Source organism: Ranitomeya imitator, chromosome 2, assembly GCF_032444005.1.
Source record: "Ranitomeya imitator isolate aRanImi1 chromosome 2, aRanImi1.pri, whole genome shotgun sequence".
NCBI lineage: Eukaryota > Metazoa > Chordata > Amphibia > Anura > Dendrobatidae > Ranitomeya > Ranitomeya imitator.
In genome coordinates this window covers 379,969,810-379,986,652 of record NC_091283.1, presented here as the reverse complement: position 1 = coordinate 379,986,652, position 16,843 = coordinate 379,969,810, and the positions used below count along the sequence as shown (strand labels likewise).

Sequence of the window (16,843 nt, the reverse complement as noted above, 5' to 3'; positions counted from 1 at the left end):
GAAAGCAGAATCTTAAAAAAATCTCAAGAGACTCTTTATATTTCTTAAAATGGATGCCTGCACACATCACAGAGTGAACTATTTTGCTATCAACTGTCGATTTGCTTGTGACAACAAAAAAATTGTTACCAAGACGCTGGCAGTAAAAGATATTAAAGCTCATCACACCAGCCAGTTTCTCCAGGCCTTAGAGGAAAAAGGTCTGCAAAATTATGAACCCAAAACTAACAGATTCTTGCTATTGTAACTAACAGTGCTTCAAACATGAGAAGTTCAATAACACTAATGAATGAGAATAACGAAGGTGAACAGCAGCTAGAGGAAAACTTCAGATTCAGTATGTTTGAGATGGAAGGCCACAGTTCTGTAACTGAGGAACAAAGATGTTACTACAGAAGAACAGCAAAATTATCCTTTACAATTATAGTTGTGTGAAAGTGTTTGCCCCATCTTGATTTCATATTCTTTTGTATGTTTGTTACACTTAAATGTTTCAGATCACCAAACAAATTTAAATATTAGACAAATAACACAAGTGAACACAAAAATTCAGTTTTTAATTAAGGTCTTTATTATTAGGGGAAAAAGAAATCTAGTCCTACAGGACCCTGTGTGAATTTAGTGTTTGCTCACTAAACCTAATAACTAACTGGTTAGGCCACTGTTAGAAGCAACAACTGCAATCAATCATTTGTGATAACTGGCAATGAGTCTCTTACAACACAACCACATTGAGTTTTTGAGCAAGAACCGCCTTTTTAAGGTCATGCCACAGCATCTCAATCGGATTAAGGTCAGGACTAGGGTTGAGCGAAACGGATCGTTCATTTTCAAAAGTCGCCAACTTTTGGCAAAGTCGGGTTTCATGAAACCCGACCCGATCCCTGTGTGGGGTCGGCCATGCGGTATGCGACTTTCGCGCCAAAGTCGCGTTTCGTATGACGCGCTCGGCGCCATTTTTTTCAGCCAATGAAGGAGCGTGGGCAGAGTGATGACAGAGGTCTTAGGGGCGTGGACGCCTATCGTCATGTTGTCGCTTGTGCGCTGTAGCGATTTGCACTGTGTAACACCAGCTTTTCAGGAGAGAGAGAGAGAGAGAGAGAGAGAGAAAAAAAAAAAAAAAATTCCCATTGACTTTGCATTGGGTTTCGTATTTCGGTCGATCCTCGACTTTTCGCCATAATCGGCCGATTTCACTCGACTCGACTTTTGAGATAGTCGGGTTTCGCAAAACCCGGCTCGACCCTAAAAAAGTCAAGGTTGCTCAACCCTAGTCAGGACTTTAACTAGGCCACTCCAAAGTCTTAATTTTGTTTGTCTTAAGCCATTCAGAGATGAAATTGCTGGTGTGTTTTAGATCATTGTCTTACTGCATATCCCAAGTTAGTGTAGACAGGTTGTTCTCTAGCCTTAAAAAAATTGGGTCAGATTTGAGGTCATCTATGAAAGAGGATCTGATGGAGGAGATACTATTTCTCAGAACAAATTCATGGACTGCACAAATGCTATTCAGTACGTTTTTGTTGAAAACTTTTTCCCCGCTTACTGCATATTTACAATTGATTAAAGTGTTTTGTGTTCTAAAGTTGTAGTCCAATAAATATATTATACAATAGTGTTCATAATAATAGCAGTGTGTTCAAAAACATGAGTTAATCACAAAATCTTTACACTAGATTTTATTTGCATGCATTAGGAACATTGCACACTGTTTTCTAGTTCAAAACATGAAGAGAAATGTATATAATTTATATAATTTTAAACTATTCTACAGAAAATAAAAAAAATAACATTGGGTTGTTAAAAAAATAGCAGTGTTTGTATTTGTCTTTACAAACTCACAATTTGTACTATTTTTAATGACAACTTAGCATTCCTGTGAATCACTAACCTAATATTTAGTTGTATATCCACAGTTCATTAGATCTGCTTCACATCTATGTTGTATAGAGTCAACCAACTTCTGCCACCAGCCAACGGTTATTCCAGACCAGGATGCTTTCACTACATCCCACAATTTTTTGGCATTTGTCGGCTTTACCTCAGCAACTCCGTACACCTCGTCCACACATGGCTCTGCTCCGTACACCTCGCACACACACGGCTCCGCTCCGTCAGGGCCGTATTTAGAGTTTCTGCTGCCCTAGGCACTTTTAGTGCTGCCTCCCCCATTGGTGAGTATGACACTATCGGCAGTGACTTTGGCAAGAATCGCTGTTGTTTGCAGCAGATCGGGCAGTTTTTTTGCATCTGCAGCGTAATGGATCATTTACGGCAACACTGCGTTTGGCCTCATTCATCCCCTATGGGATTTGTGGTACTTGCCATGATCTGGTAAATGTGGTACCATACCGCCCAACTCTTGAAGGGAAAGAGGTATAAAGGTTGCGGCACACGTAGTGCGCCGCGGCAAATTTTAGGCCACGCCTCTGACCACACCCATTTCACAACTAGTCACACCCATATTCAAGTCCCAACCACACCCATTTAGCACTGCTGATCACACTGTTTCATATACAATAATTATAACAAAAAAAAAATATGGCCACACAATGCTCCATACTGTATAATGGCCACACATGATGCTCCATATTGTATAATGGCCACACATGATGCTCCATACTGTATAATGGCTCTACATGATGCTCCGAATCCATACTGTATAATGGCAACATATGATGCTTCACGCATAATGTTTAATGGCCCACCCCCCTCCCATCCTGTATGCATGGCTCATCTCCCCCCCCCCCATGCATGGCTCATCGGCTACCCACCCCCATCATGCATGGCTCATCTCTCCCCCCCTCCTGTATGCATGGCTCATCTCCCCCCCCATATGCGTGGCTCATGATGTCCCTCTCCCTGTATGCAGGGGTGGCTCTGGCTCATGATGTCCCCCTCCCTGTATACAGGGGTGGCTCTGGCTCATCTCCCATCATCCCCCATGCATGGCTCATGTGATGTCCCCCTCCCAGGTCTCCCTGTATGCAGGGGTGGCTCTTGCTCATCTCCCATCCCCAGCTTTGTAGCACTGGGGTCTGGGGTTCAAATCCCAACAAGGATGACATCTGCAGAGTTTCGATGTTCTCCCCGTGTTAGTGTGGGTTTTCTACCTCACTCAAAAGACCAACTAATAGGATGTTTAGATTGTGAGCCCCAATGGGGACAGTGTTGATGCATGAAAAATGCTGTGGAGTTAATAGAATAATATCAGTGAATAAATATTCTTCTTAATATTATGTCACAATACCAGGATCTGAGGATCTTCTGTTTCGAGGTCAAGAGCTCTCTGATGCGATGTTGCGGCCTGTCTCGCCGTCTTCCTCTTTTGACACTGCAGTGTGGTGGACAAGAGAGCATTAACTGGTTAACAAGTATCGGTGTCTGTGTACTAACTGAACTATAAACTCTCCCCATACCATGTCCAGCAGACATTGTAGGATTAATATATGGACTTTATCATTCTATTACTGATACTGTATAATAGCCACACATGATGCTCCATACTGTATAATGGCCACACATGATGCTCCATACTGTATAATGGCCACACATGATGCTCCATACTGTATAATGGCCACACATGATGCTCCATACTGTATAATGGCCACACATGATGCTCCATACTGTATAATGGCCACACATGATGCTCCATACTGTATAATGGCCACACATGATGCTCCATACTGTATAATGGCCACACATGATGCTCCATACTGTATAATGGCCACACATGATGCTCCATACTGTATAATGGCTACACATGATGCTCCATACTGTATAATGGCCACACATGATGCTCCATACTGTATAATGGCCACACATGATGCTCCATACTGTATAATGACCGCACATGATGCTTCATACTGTATAATGACCACACATGATGCTCCATACTTTATAATGACCACACATGATGCTCCATACTGTATAATGGCTACACATGATGCTCCATACTGTATAATGGCTACACATGATGCTCCATACTGTATAATGGCCACACATGATGCTCCATACTGTAATGGCCACACATGATGCTCCATACTGTATAATGGCCACATATGATGCTCCATACTGTATAATGGCCACACATGATGCTCCATGCTGTATAATAGCCACACATGATGCTCCATACTGTATAATAGTCACATGATGCTCCATACTGTATAATAGCCACACATCATGGTCCATACTGTATAATAGCCACACATGATGGTCCATACTGTATAATGGCCACATATGATGCTCCACGCATAATGTTTAATGGCCCACCCCCCTCCCATCCTGTATGCATGGCTCATGAGCCACGCATGGGGGGGGATGGGAGATGAGCCAGAGAGCCACCCCTGCATACAGGAAGACCTGGGAGGGGGACAAAACATGAGCCACGCATGGGGGGGGGATGGGAGATGAGCTCCTCATCTCCCATCCCCCCCATGCGTGGCTCATGTTTTGTCCCCCTCCCAGGCCTCCCTGTATGCAGGGGTGGCTCTCTGGCTCATCTCCCATCCCCCCCCTCCCTCCTGTACGCGTGGCTCATCGCCGCCCTCCTCTCCCCCCCTGGCCAGCCGCCCCCAGGATCCACCGGGCGCCGCATTAGCGTCACCATCATTCATGGGCCTGGGCGGCTCATCGGCTGAGGCTCCCCGACCCTGCCGCTCCGCGCTCCACTCCAGTCCCATGCATCCATTCCTATCATGGCTCGGCTCGCTGCTCCGCTCCCCGTCCACGGTCGTCCCCCAGCCCCCGCCACCCTCCCATCAGACATTCATACTCACCGAGTCACCGTCGGTCCGTCCGACTCCTTTCCACACCGCGCGGAATCCACCTCTGTCCCGGCGGCGGCGGCGCAGCACCCTCGTCCTCCTGCGTGAGCTGTCAGGTGGTACCGCGCATTAAGTTCATGAATATGCGCATATTCATGAACTTAATGAGCAGCGGTACTACCTGACCGCACCTCACGCAGGACGAGCTGACGCGGAGACCAGACCAGGCATCGCTGGAGCTAGCTAGGTGAGTATTTATGTACAGTATGATGATGACTCACCACCAGTGACACTGTATGATGTCTGGGCAACTTGGGCGACCACGGTGGGGGGGGGGGGGGGTTATTATTAGAGACAGGGACCAGGTGACCCCGCCGGACTAAAAAAAAAAAAAAAAAAACTTTGCTCTGGTGCCGCCCCCCGCATAGGCGCCGCCCTAGGCACGTGCCCTCGAGTGCCTAGTGGCAAATACGGCCCTGCGCTCCGTACACCTCGTTCACACACGGCTCTGCTCCGTACACCTCGTACACACACGGCTCCGCTCCGTACACCTCGTACACACACGGCTCCGCTCCGTACACCTCGTACACACTGCTCCACTCCATACACCTCGTACACACACGGCTCGGCTCCGTACACACGCGACCCAGCTCCGAACACCTTGTACACACACGGCTCCTCTCCGTACACCTCATACACACACAGCTCGGCTCCGTACACCTCGTACACACACGGCTCCACTCCGTACACCTCGTACACACACGGCTCTGCTCCGAACACCTTGTACACACACGGCTCCACTCCGTACACCTCATACACACACGGCTCGGCTCCGTACACCTCGTACACACACGGCTCCACTCCGTACACCTCGTACACACACGGCTCCACTCCGTACACCTCGTACACCCGGCTCCGCTCCATACACCTCGTACACACACGGCTCTGCTCCGTACACCTCATACACACACAGCTCCGCTCCGTACACCTCGCACACACACGGCTCTGCTACATCCACCCTGTAAACCCCTCCTGACCCCACACATAAACTTCCCCTCATCCAGCACCATGACAACCAGCACAGCAGGGTCCTGCATACACTGAGGCCCCTGATCATGTGACCCCTGACTCCTCCCCTCCTGTGACCTCATCACAGGTCCTGTGTGCACAGAACAGCCATATATGTGGTGTGCGGCTCTGCAGGTGGAGGTAGGTGCTGGAGATTCCCCATTACTGGGCGGGGGCAGGGGACATTAACCCCCTCAGTGATGAGCCTGTTTGGATGTATTTGTGTCTATATTCCAGAAGACAGAACTTTTTTCCTGTAGCTACAGACCTGGCAGTTGTGACAGACAGGACACTTACACACACAGTAAACACAATATGTCCTGTATAAAGCTTACAGTGCCTTCTCACACCACACAGAAGGGCACCAGCTACTAAAAAATAAACCCGACACATTTGTCTCCCTCACACGTACAAAAAAAACTGATTGACAGGTTGGTCACACTTGTCAAACAGTGTTTGACAAGTGTGACCAACTTTTTACTATTGATCGTGCCAATGCAGCATCAATAGTAATAAGATATCATGTTAAAAATAATTAAAAAAATAAAAAATCATGATATTCTCACCTTCTGGCGTCCCCCGCAGGCTTGCAGCTCCTCGCGATGCTCCCGTTCCCAGTAATGCCTCGCGGCAATGACCAAAGACCGCAAGGCATTATTGGGAATGGGAGCATCGTGAGGAGCGAGAAGGCTGCCGAGGACGCTGGAAGGTAAGAATATCATGATTTTTTATTTTCATTCTTTTTTTTTTTACAATTATATGGTTCCCAGGGCCTGGAGAAGAGTCTCCTCTCTTCCACCCTGGGTACCAACCGCACATGATCCGCTTACTTCCCGCATGGTGGGCATAGCTCCATGCAGAAAGTAAGCGGATCAGTCCATTCCTATGTGTGCGGAATCCCCGCGATTCCGCACAAAGAATGAACATGCTGCGTTTTTTTCCAGAATGCGATTCCGCCGCAGAATAAAACACAACATGTGCACAAAAATTGTGGATTGCATTCTAATAATAGGATGCTTAACCCCTTCACCCCAAAGCCTGTTTTCACCTAAGTGACAGGGCCAATTTTTACAATTCTGACCACTGTCACTTTATGAGGTCATAACTCTGAAACGCTTCAACGGATCCTGGTGATTCTGACACTGTTTTCTCGTGACATATTGTACTTCATGATAGTGGTAAAACTTCTTCGATATGACTTGCATTTATTTGTGAAAAAAACAAAAATTTGTTGGAAATTATGAAAATTTAGCAATTTTCAAACTCTTAGTTTTTATGCCCTTAAATTAGAGAGTTATATCACATAATATAGTTAATAAACAACATTTCCCACATGTCTGCTTTACATCAGCACAATTTTGGAAACATAATTTTTTTTTGTTAGGACGTTATAAGGGTTAAAAGTTGACCAGCGATTTCTCATTTTTGCAACAAAATTTGCAAATCCATTTTTTTACGGACCACCTCACACTTGAAGTGACTTTGAGGGGTCTATATGACAGAAAATGCCCAAAAGTGACACCATTCTAAAAACTGCACCCCTCAAGGTACTCAAAACCACATTCAAAAAGTTTATTAACCCTTCAGGTGCTTCACAGGAATTTTTTGAATGTTTAAAAAAATTGAACATTTAACTTTTTTTTCACAAAATTTTTACTTCAGGTCCAATTTGTTTCATTTTACCAAGGGTAACAGGAGAAATTGGACCACAAAAGTCGTTGTACAATTTGTCCTGAGTACGCCGATACCCCATATGTGGGGGTAAACCACTGTTTGGGCACATGGCAGAGCTCGGAAGGGAAGGAGCGCCATTTGACTTTTCAATGCAAGATTTGCTGGAATTGAGATCGGAGCCCATGTCACGATTGGAGAGCCCCTGATGTGCCTAAACAGTGGAAACCCCCACAAGTGACACCATTTTGGAAAGTAGACCCCCTAACGAACTAATCTAGATGTGTGGTGAGCACTTTGAACCCCCAAGTGCTTCATAGAAGTTTATAATGTAGAGCCGTAAAAAAAAATTTATTAATTTTCACAAAAAATGATCTTTTTGCCCCAAATTTTTTATTTTCCCAAGGGTAAAAGAATAAATTGGACCCCAAAAGTTGTTGTGCAATTTGTCCTGAGTACGTCGATACTTCATATATGGGGATAAACCACTGTTTGAGCGCATGGCAGAGCTCGGAAGGGAAGGAGTGCCATTTGACTTTTCAATGCAAAATTGGCTGGAATTGAGATCGGACGCCATGTCGCATTTGGAGAGCCCCTGACGTGCCTTAACAGTGGAAACCCCCCACAAGTGACCCCATTTTGGAAAGAAGACCCCCCTAAGGAACTAATCTAGATGTGTGGTGAGCACTTTTAACCCCCAATTGTTTCACTAAAGTTTAGAATGTAGCATTGTGAAAATTAAAAAATCATTTTTTCTTTCCACAAAATGATGTTTTAGCCCGCAATTTTTTTTCCCAAGGGTAACAGGAGAAATTGGACCACAAATGTTATTGTCCAATTTGTCCTGAGTACGCTGATACCCCACATGTGGGGGGGAACCACCGTTTGAGTGCATGGCAGAGCTCGGAAGGGAAGGAGCACCGTTTGAAATGCAGACTTAGATGGAATGGACTGCAGGTGTCATGTTGCATTTGCAGAGCCCCTGATGTACCTAAACAGTAGAAACCCCCCACAAGTGACCCCATATTGGAAACTAGACCCCCAAAGGAACTTATCTAGATGTGTTGTGAGAGCTTTGAACCAACAAGTGTTTCACTACAGTTTATAACGCAGAGCCGTGAAAATAAAAAATATTTTTTTTCCACGAAAATGATATTTTATCCCCTATGTTTTTATTTTCCCAAGGGTAACAGGACAAATTGGACCCCAAAAGTTGTTGTCCAACTTGTCCTGATAACGCTGATACCCCATATGTTGGGGGGAACCACTGTTTGGGCACACAGGAGAACTCGGAAGGGAAGGAGCACTGTTTTACTTTTTCAAAGCAGAATTGGCTGGAATTGAGATCGGACGCCCCCTGATGTGCCTAAACAGTGGAAACCCCCAATTATAACTGAAACCCTAACCCCAACCCTAACCCTAGCCCTAACCCTAGCCCTAACCCTAGCACTAATGGGAAAATGGAAATAAATACATTTTTTTACATTTTATTATTTTTCCCTAACTAAGGGGGTGATGAAGGGGGGTTTGATTTACTTTTATAGCGTTTTTTTGGCAGATTTTTATGATTGGCAGCTGTCACACACTAAAAGACGCTTTTTATTGCAAAAAATAGTTTTTGCATCACCACATTTTGAGAGCTATAATTTATCCATATTTTGGCCCACAGAGTCATATGAGGTCTTGTTTTTTGCGGGACGAGTTGACGTTTTTATTGGTAACATTTTCGGGCAGATGACATTTTTTGATCGCTTTTTATTCCGATTTTTGGGAGGCGGAATGAACAAAAACCAGCTATTCATGAATTTCTTTTAGGGGGGGCGTTTATACCGTTCCACGTGTGGTAAAATGGATAAAGCAGTTTTATTCTTCGGGTCAGTACGATTACAGCGATACCTCATTTATGTAATTTTTTTTATGTTTTGGCGCTTTTACACAAAAACTATTTTATATAAAAAAATAATTGTTTTTGCATCGCATCATTCTGAGAGCTATAACTTTTTTATTTTTCTGCTGATGATGCTGTATGGCGGCTTTTTTTTTGCGGGACAAGATGACGTTTTCAGCGGTACCATGGTTATTTATATCCGTCGTTTTGATCGCGTGTTATTCCACTTTTTGTTCGCCTGTATGATAATAAAGCGTTGTTTTTTGCCTTTTTATTTTTTTTTACACATTCTATTTTTTTTTTTTTACTTTCCAACATTGTCCCAGGGTGGGACATCTCTGTATTAGATCAGATCGTTGATCTGACACTGTGCATAGCACACTGTCAGATCAACGATCTGACAGGCAGCTTAGCTGGCTCTCCAGCGCCTGCTCTCAGCAGGTGCCGGCTAGCCAGGTCACTTCATGACCCGGAAGGAGTCCGGCGGCCATCTTGGATCCGGGGACTCCTTCCGGGTCACCGGAGCAACGCGATCTCATTGCGTTGCTCTGGTGGGAGAGCGCAGGGAGCCCCCGTCCCTGCGCGATCCCCCTCTATGCCGCTGTCACTACTGACAGCGGCATCAGAGGGGTTAAATGCCCGCGATCGGCGATAGCGCCGATCGTGGGCATTGCTGCGGGGTGTCAGCTGTCGTATACAGCTGACACCCGCACCCGATCACCGCGGCGCTCAGCGCGAGACCGCGGTGATCGGTGCGCCGTACTACTACTGCTGCTGGCACTAATGCAGTGACGGCAGCGCAGTACTAGTACGGCGCATGTCGCGAAGGGGTTAACCCCTTCATGACCTTGGGATTTTTCGTTTTTCCGTGTTCGTTTTTCACTCCCTTCCTTCCCAGAGCCATCAATTTGGCCATGTGAGGGCTTATTTTTTGCGGGACGAGTTGTACTTTTGAAAGACATCATTGGTTTTAGCATGTCTTGTACTAGAAAACGGGAAAAAAATTCCAAGTGCGATGAAATTGCAAAAAAAGTGCAATCCCACACTTGCTTTTTGTTTGGCTTTTTTTGCTAGGTTCACTAAATGCTAAAACTGACCTGTCATTATGATTCTCCAGGTCATTACGAGTTTATAGACACCTAACATGACTAGGTTATTTTTTATCTAAGTGGTGAAAAAAAATTCCAAACTTTGCTAAAAAAAATTTTAAAAAAAATTGCGCCATTTTCCGATACTCGTAGCGTCTCCATTTTTCATTATCTGGGGTTGGGTGAGGGCTTATTTTTTGCGTGCCGAGATGACGTTTTTAATGATAACATTTTGGTGCAGATACGTTCTTTTGATTGCCCGTTATTGCATTTTAATGCAATGTCGTGGCGACCTAAAAAAACGTAATTCTGGCGTTTCGAATTTTTTTCTCGCTACGCCGTTTAGCGATCAGGCTAATGCTTTTTTTTAATTGATAGATCGGGCGATTCTGAGCGCCACGATACCAAATATGTGTAGATTTGATTTTTTTTTTTATTGATTTATTTTGATTGGGGCGAAAGGGGGGTGATTTAAACTTTTATATTTTTTTTATTTTTTTCACATTTTTTTTAACTTTTTTTTTTACTTTTGCCATGCTTCAATAGCCTCCATGGGAGGCTAGAAGCAGGCACAACTCGATCGCCTCTGCTACATAGCAGCGATCTGCTGATCGCTGCTATGTAGCAGAAATGGAGGTGTGCTGTGAGCGCCGACCACAGGGTGGCGCTCACAGCCACCGGTGATCAGTAACCATAGAGGTCTCAAGGACCTCTATGGTTACCATCCTGACGCATCGCCGACCCCCGATCATGTGACGGGGGTCGGCGATGACGTCATTTCCGGCCGCCCGGCCGGAATCGGTAGTTAAATGCCGCTGTCTGCGTTTGACAGCGGCATTTAACTAGTTAATAGGTGCGGGCAGATCGCGATTCTGCCCGCGCCTATTAAGGGCACATGTCAGCTGTTCAAAACAGCTGACATGTCCCGGCTTTGATGCGGGTTCATCGCGGAGCCCTGCATTAAAGCAGGGGATCTGACCTTGGACGTACTATCCCGTCCGAGGTCAGAAAGGGGTTAATGTATGCATTTTTTTTTCACGTTTTATAGCGAAAAACCACGAAAAATCCTGAACGTGTGCACATAACCTTAGAGTCTCCGCGGTTCCAGCACAGGACACTCCGGAAGCCGCGTCTGCAGCATTTAGGTGACTGGAAGAGCGAGTCATCCCGATAACGCTCTGTTCGAGTGCCCTGCAGCCAATTACAGCTTCAGCGGTGCCGGGACTTCCAAACGGGACAGGTACTGCTTCCTACACTGGACTACATAGGCACTAAAATGTTGGTATGCTTTCATTTACCGTATTTCTTTTAATAAAAAACAGAATATATATTTTACCGTCAGATAACCCACTGGTAAAGACTAGAGTTGAGCAAATGTTTCAAAATTCGTTTCCGATTACGATCGTCTGCGAATATTGTTTTTGCAATATTTGTCGACCACAGCCAAACGGCATTGGAGTCAGTGGAACTAGAAATGAACTAATATGTTCGGAACAAATCATCAAACATAAATTCGGCACAAATAGGGTACCAAGATAGCAAGTTCAGATTCGGCGACTGACTCCGAACAATTCGCTCAACTCTAGTAAAGGCCAGTAATAGAGCTTTCATTTCTACTTGATCAAGCGGAGCTTCCACCAAAACCTTCTCCAATAGTGATGAGCCAAGATGCTTGTGTGCTAACCCGAGTATCTTTGGCGTGCAAAAATATGTTTGAGTCCCCGCAGATGTATGTCTCACGGGTGTTCGACAGCCACAGCACATGCAAGGAGTGCCTAACTTGAGTGGGGACTCAAACATATTTTGCGAGCACACCGAGGACACTAACTTAGCAGACGAGCATGCTCGGATAACACCTTATCAGAGCACATTCGCTCATTACTATTCTCCAAGTTTTTGAACTTTTTTGAACATGATGCAGGTCAAACTCCAGGGCCAGTTTGGAAGAACCGTTGTAGCCTAAGACCTCATTCACACATTCACGTACATGTTGCAGTACATGTTGTATCCATTTTCTTCATTGATGCCACACGGTCCCATTGTAATCTATGCTGCTGTTCACATATCCGTGTCTTTCACGGACCGCTCTTCCATGCAAAATACAAGAATATATGTTTTTTTTTGGGGGGGGCAGCACAGATGAATAGAGCCAACACAAGTCCATGAATTTGTGGAAAACTCATACATACGCAGCTGGCATCCATGTACCCTCTGTGTTTAACACTGCAAAGTGTAGGAGAAGCTTGGTAAATTATATATGCCTTTATCCGTCCGTGAAAAACACAAGTTAGTAAAAATGAACACACGGACCAAACACTGATGATACACTAAGGATAAAAACGGGCACAAGGATGACACACTGATGGAAAACACTGATGACACCGGTACCATGATTTCACATACATGTTTAAACACAGACGTGTGAATGAGGCCTAGTGCTAAGTACACACTGCGTACAGCAGTGATTTGATAGTATTGTCAACTAGACTCTGGTGCCCATTTGAAAATATGGACACCAGATGGAAGTCCTGGTTGGAAGCCACCAAGCCACTGCTGAACACACTGTGAGCCGAGTCTAAAGTTTTAAGTATAAACTGACTGTGGCAAATGAAAAGAAACCAGAGCTGTTTGGTTTTACTATATGACTGGCACCTAACCCTGACTAGAATAATGGCACAAGTAAAGGTGCAAACATTTTTAGGAGGCTTTAAAAAAAAGTTTTCTAGCGGATCCCTCCTTCTGTAAATAATCCTTCGGAGAGTTTTTTTTTTTTTCTTAAAATGTTTTTGAGACCTTTTAAATAGTTGCATGGGTTGAAAAAAACACTTTGGTCCATCAAGTTCAACCCTTCTCCACCTATTATATGTTTTTTTGTCGCAAAATTATCTATAATCCACAATGTTACGTGTACTGAGGAAATTATCCAGCCCTCTATTAAAAGCTGTTATAGTGTCTGCGATCCCATAGCCTGACTGTTTTAACTGTAAAGAACCCTTTCCTATTTAGCTACCGGAATCGCCTTTCTTCCACCCATAATTGGTGCCCTCTGGTCCTCAGTATGATCTTTGGAAGAAATAAGTTATGTTATAATCTTTTGATCTTTTGTATTGACCACACATGTACTGAATGTATACATATAAATGAAATCTCTGAGGTGTCATTTTTTCAAGCCCAACTTGTTTTGATCAGAGAATTTCTAGTTTGCAGCGTTTTTTTCATCAGGAGATGCTTGAAAGATGTGACATGCACCTGGAAGCCAGTGAAGGGATTTGCAAAGAGGTGAAGCAGGAGTGTAGGGAGGAGAGAGATTAATTCAGTCTGCAGTGTGATTCCTATAAGTGTGTCCTAAAAGTGTGAAGATTACAGTAGTAGTAAAACCTGAATTGAACCTGAAGGGAACTGAAGGTAACTGGGCAGTCACTGTAAACAATGTTTCTGTTTGTTTTCACTCTCACCCCTATAATCCTTCACTTTATGCTACCTCCCCTAATCCCCACACCAAGTAAGGAACTGTTCATCTCTTCTTCAATCCTCCCCATCCATCTCACCTCCTCCTCAGAACTGTTCCTTAACCTACAATCCTCTGCCTCCAAACACAGACAGCCCTCTCCTGCTCCCACCTGCTAACACTTTCTCTGCTCCTTCTTACTGCTGGTGATATCTCTACAAATCCTGGTCCTCCTCACCACATTCCCACAGTCATTTCTAACTCCCATCCACGCTCTATGACAAACTTCCGTAACCTCTCTAACCTTATTCCCATTCACCCAGCCCCCGCTTCCCCAGTCCCACTAACAGGAGCTCTGTGGAACGCTCGCTCTGTCTGCAACAAGCTTTCCTACATCCACGATCTTTTTGTTACTACCAAACTTTCCTTCCTCGCCATCACCGAAACCTGGCTCACCCCTTCTGACACAGCCTCCCCTGCTGTACTCTCTCACGGTGGCTTCCACCTTTCTCACACACCCCGCCCCAGCAGCAAACATGGCGGAGGAGTTGTTTTTCTCCTGTCAGATAACTGCTCCTTCACCCCAATCCAACTGCCACCCTCTGTTACCCTCCCTTCCTTTGAGGTGCACTCTGTGCGCATATACTCCCCCTCCAACCTCCAACTGGCTGTCATCTACCGCTCCCCAGGGCCAGCCACCACCTTCTTTGACCACTTCACCACCTGGCTACTTCATTTCCTTTCCGCGGACATCCCCACTATCATCATGGGCGACTTCAACATCCCCATCGACACTTCCCTCTCAGCTGCCACTAAACTTCTACCTCTCACTTCCTCCTTCGGCCTCACTCAATGGTCTTCTGCAGCCACTCACAAAGATGGTCACACACTGGACCTCATCTTCACCCGCCTCTGCTCCCTATCTAACCTCTCTAACTCACCTCTTCCTCTCTCTGACCACAACCTTCTCACATTCTCTTCCCTCTCCACTCCATATAAAACAAAACCAAGTAGAACACTCTACATCTTCCACAGCCCATAGGATTCGTAAATACGAACCACATATCACAGGCCATATACCATCAACAGGACACTCCAAACGAAAGCATAGAACCCAGAAAAACAAGGAGTACTCAGTCCAAATATTTTGTACAAACGTATAAAACACTTTATTTAGTCAATAATAACAAAGTACATGTATGACAACATTAGACAAATGGAGGGTTAGGGTAGTCACGGATTTACCGGCAAAGATGCATATCAGAACGTAAAGTGCCTAGTGCTCATAGTTCTAATGGGAAGCCCTCCCCAGCAACATGTAACCACTAACGTCAGGGATTACTACATAATTGTAGCACAATCGAGTTATAGTACTCTTTTAGGGAGCTTACCCATCATAAAGTAAATAGCCGGGTCCGTGTTACGCTGTCTGAGTCCCGCAAGGTTCAGTCCTTGGGCCCCTGCTCTTCTCCATTTACACCTTTGGCCTGGCACAGCTCATAAAATCTCATGGCTTTCAGTATCAACTCTATGCTGATGACACACAGATCTACATCTCTGGACCAGATATCACCTCCCTACTAACCAGAATCCCTCAATGTCTGTCCACTATTTCATCCCTCTTCTCCACTAGATTTCTAAAACTTAACATGGACAAAACAGAATTCATTGTCTTTCCCCCATCTCATGCGACCCCCCCAACGAACCTATTCATTACAGTAAACGCCTGCCCACTCTCCCCGGTCCCACAAGCTCGCTGCCTCGGGGTAATCCTTGACGCTGATCTCTCCTTCAAACCACATATCCAAGCCCTTTCCACTTCCTGCCGCCTTCAACTCAAAAATATTTCAGGAATCCGTACATTCCTCAACCAAGAATCTGCAAAAAACCTAGTCCATGCCCTCATCATCTCTCGCCTTGACTACTGCAACCTCCTGCTCTGTGGCCTCCCGTCTAACACTCTCGCACCCCTCCAATCTATTCTAAACTCTGCTACCCGACTAATCCACCTGTCCCCCCGATATTCCCTGGCCTCTCCCCTCTGTCAATCCCTTCACTAGCTCCCCATTCCCCAGAGACTCCACTACAAAACCCTAACCATGACGTACAAAGCCATCCACAATCTGTCTCCTCCATACATCTGTGACCTCATCTCCCGGTACTTACCTACACGCAACCTTCGATCCCCTCAAGATCTCCTTCTCTACTCCCCTCTTATCTCCTCTTCCCACAATCGTATACAAGATTTCTCTCGCGTATCACCCCTACTCTGGAACCCTCTACCACAACACATCAGACTCTCACCTACCATCGAAACCTTCAAAAGAGCCTGAAGACCCACCTCTTCCGACAAGCCTACAACCTGCAGTAACCACCGATCGACCAGACCGCTGCATGACCAGCTCTATCCTCACCTACTGTATTCTCACCCATCCCTTGTAGATTGTGAGCCTTCGTGGGCAGGGTCCTCTCTCCTCCTGTACCAGTTATGACTTGTATTGTTTAAGATTATTGTACTTGTTTTTATTATGTATACCCCTCCTTACATGTAAAGCGCCATCGAATAAATGGCGCTATAACAATAAATAATAATAATAATTAGTCAGGCAGCAGAGTTAAGGATGGACTGGAGGGGTGCGAGAGTGTTAGAAGGTAGGCCACAGAGGAGTATGTTGCAGTAGTCGAGGCCGGAGATCATTAGGGCATGCACAAGCATTTTGGTAGAGTGTGGGTTGAGGAAAGGATGGATTCTGGAAATATTTTTGAGCTGGAGGCGACAAGAGGTGGCGAGAGCTTGGATGTGTGGTTTGAAGGACAGGGCAGAGTCAAGGGTTACTCCGAGGCAGCACATTTTGGGGACAGGGGAAAGTGTGATTTAATTTATTTTGATAGATAGATCAGGTAGGGAAGATAT

The 16,843-nt window shown here is 45.2% G+C and overlaps 1 protein-coding gene across 4 annotated transcripts in view; it reads left to right on the top strand.

Annotated features, from left to right (window-relative positions):
* Positions 1-5,918: 5,918 nt before the first annotated feature.
* LOC138664053 (gastrula zinc finger protein XlCGF17.1-like) overlaps positions 5,919-16,843 on the top strand; it is a 229,591-nt gene continuing 218,666 nt past the window's right edge. Inside the window, exons 1-2 of one of the 4 annotated variants that reach the window (XR_011318283.1) lie at positions 5,919-5,975; positions 11,530-11,759. Coding sequence is in view for 1 of the 4 variants with exons in the window: in XM_069750467.1 (XP_069606568.1) it covers positions 5,949-5,975 (27 nt within the window). In the remaining 3 variants the exon portion in view is untranslated. Of the gene's footprint in view, positions 5,976-11,529; positions 11,764-16,843 lie in introns of all 4 variants that reach the window. The other 3 variants (XR_011318281.1, XR_011318282.1, XM_069750467.1) reach the window with 3 other exon arrangements.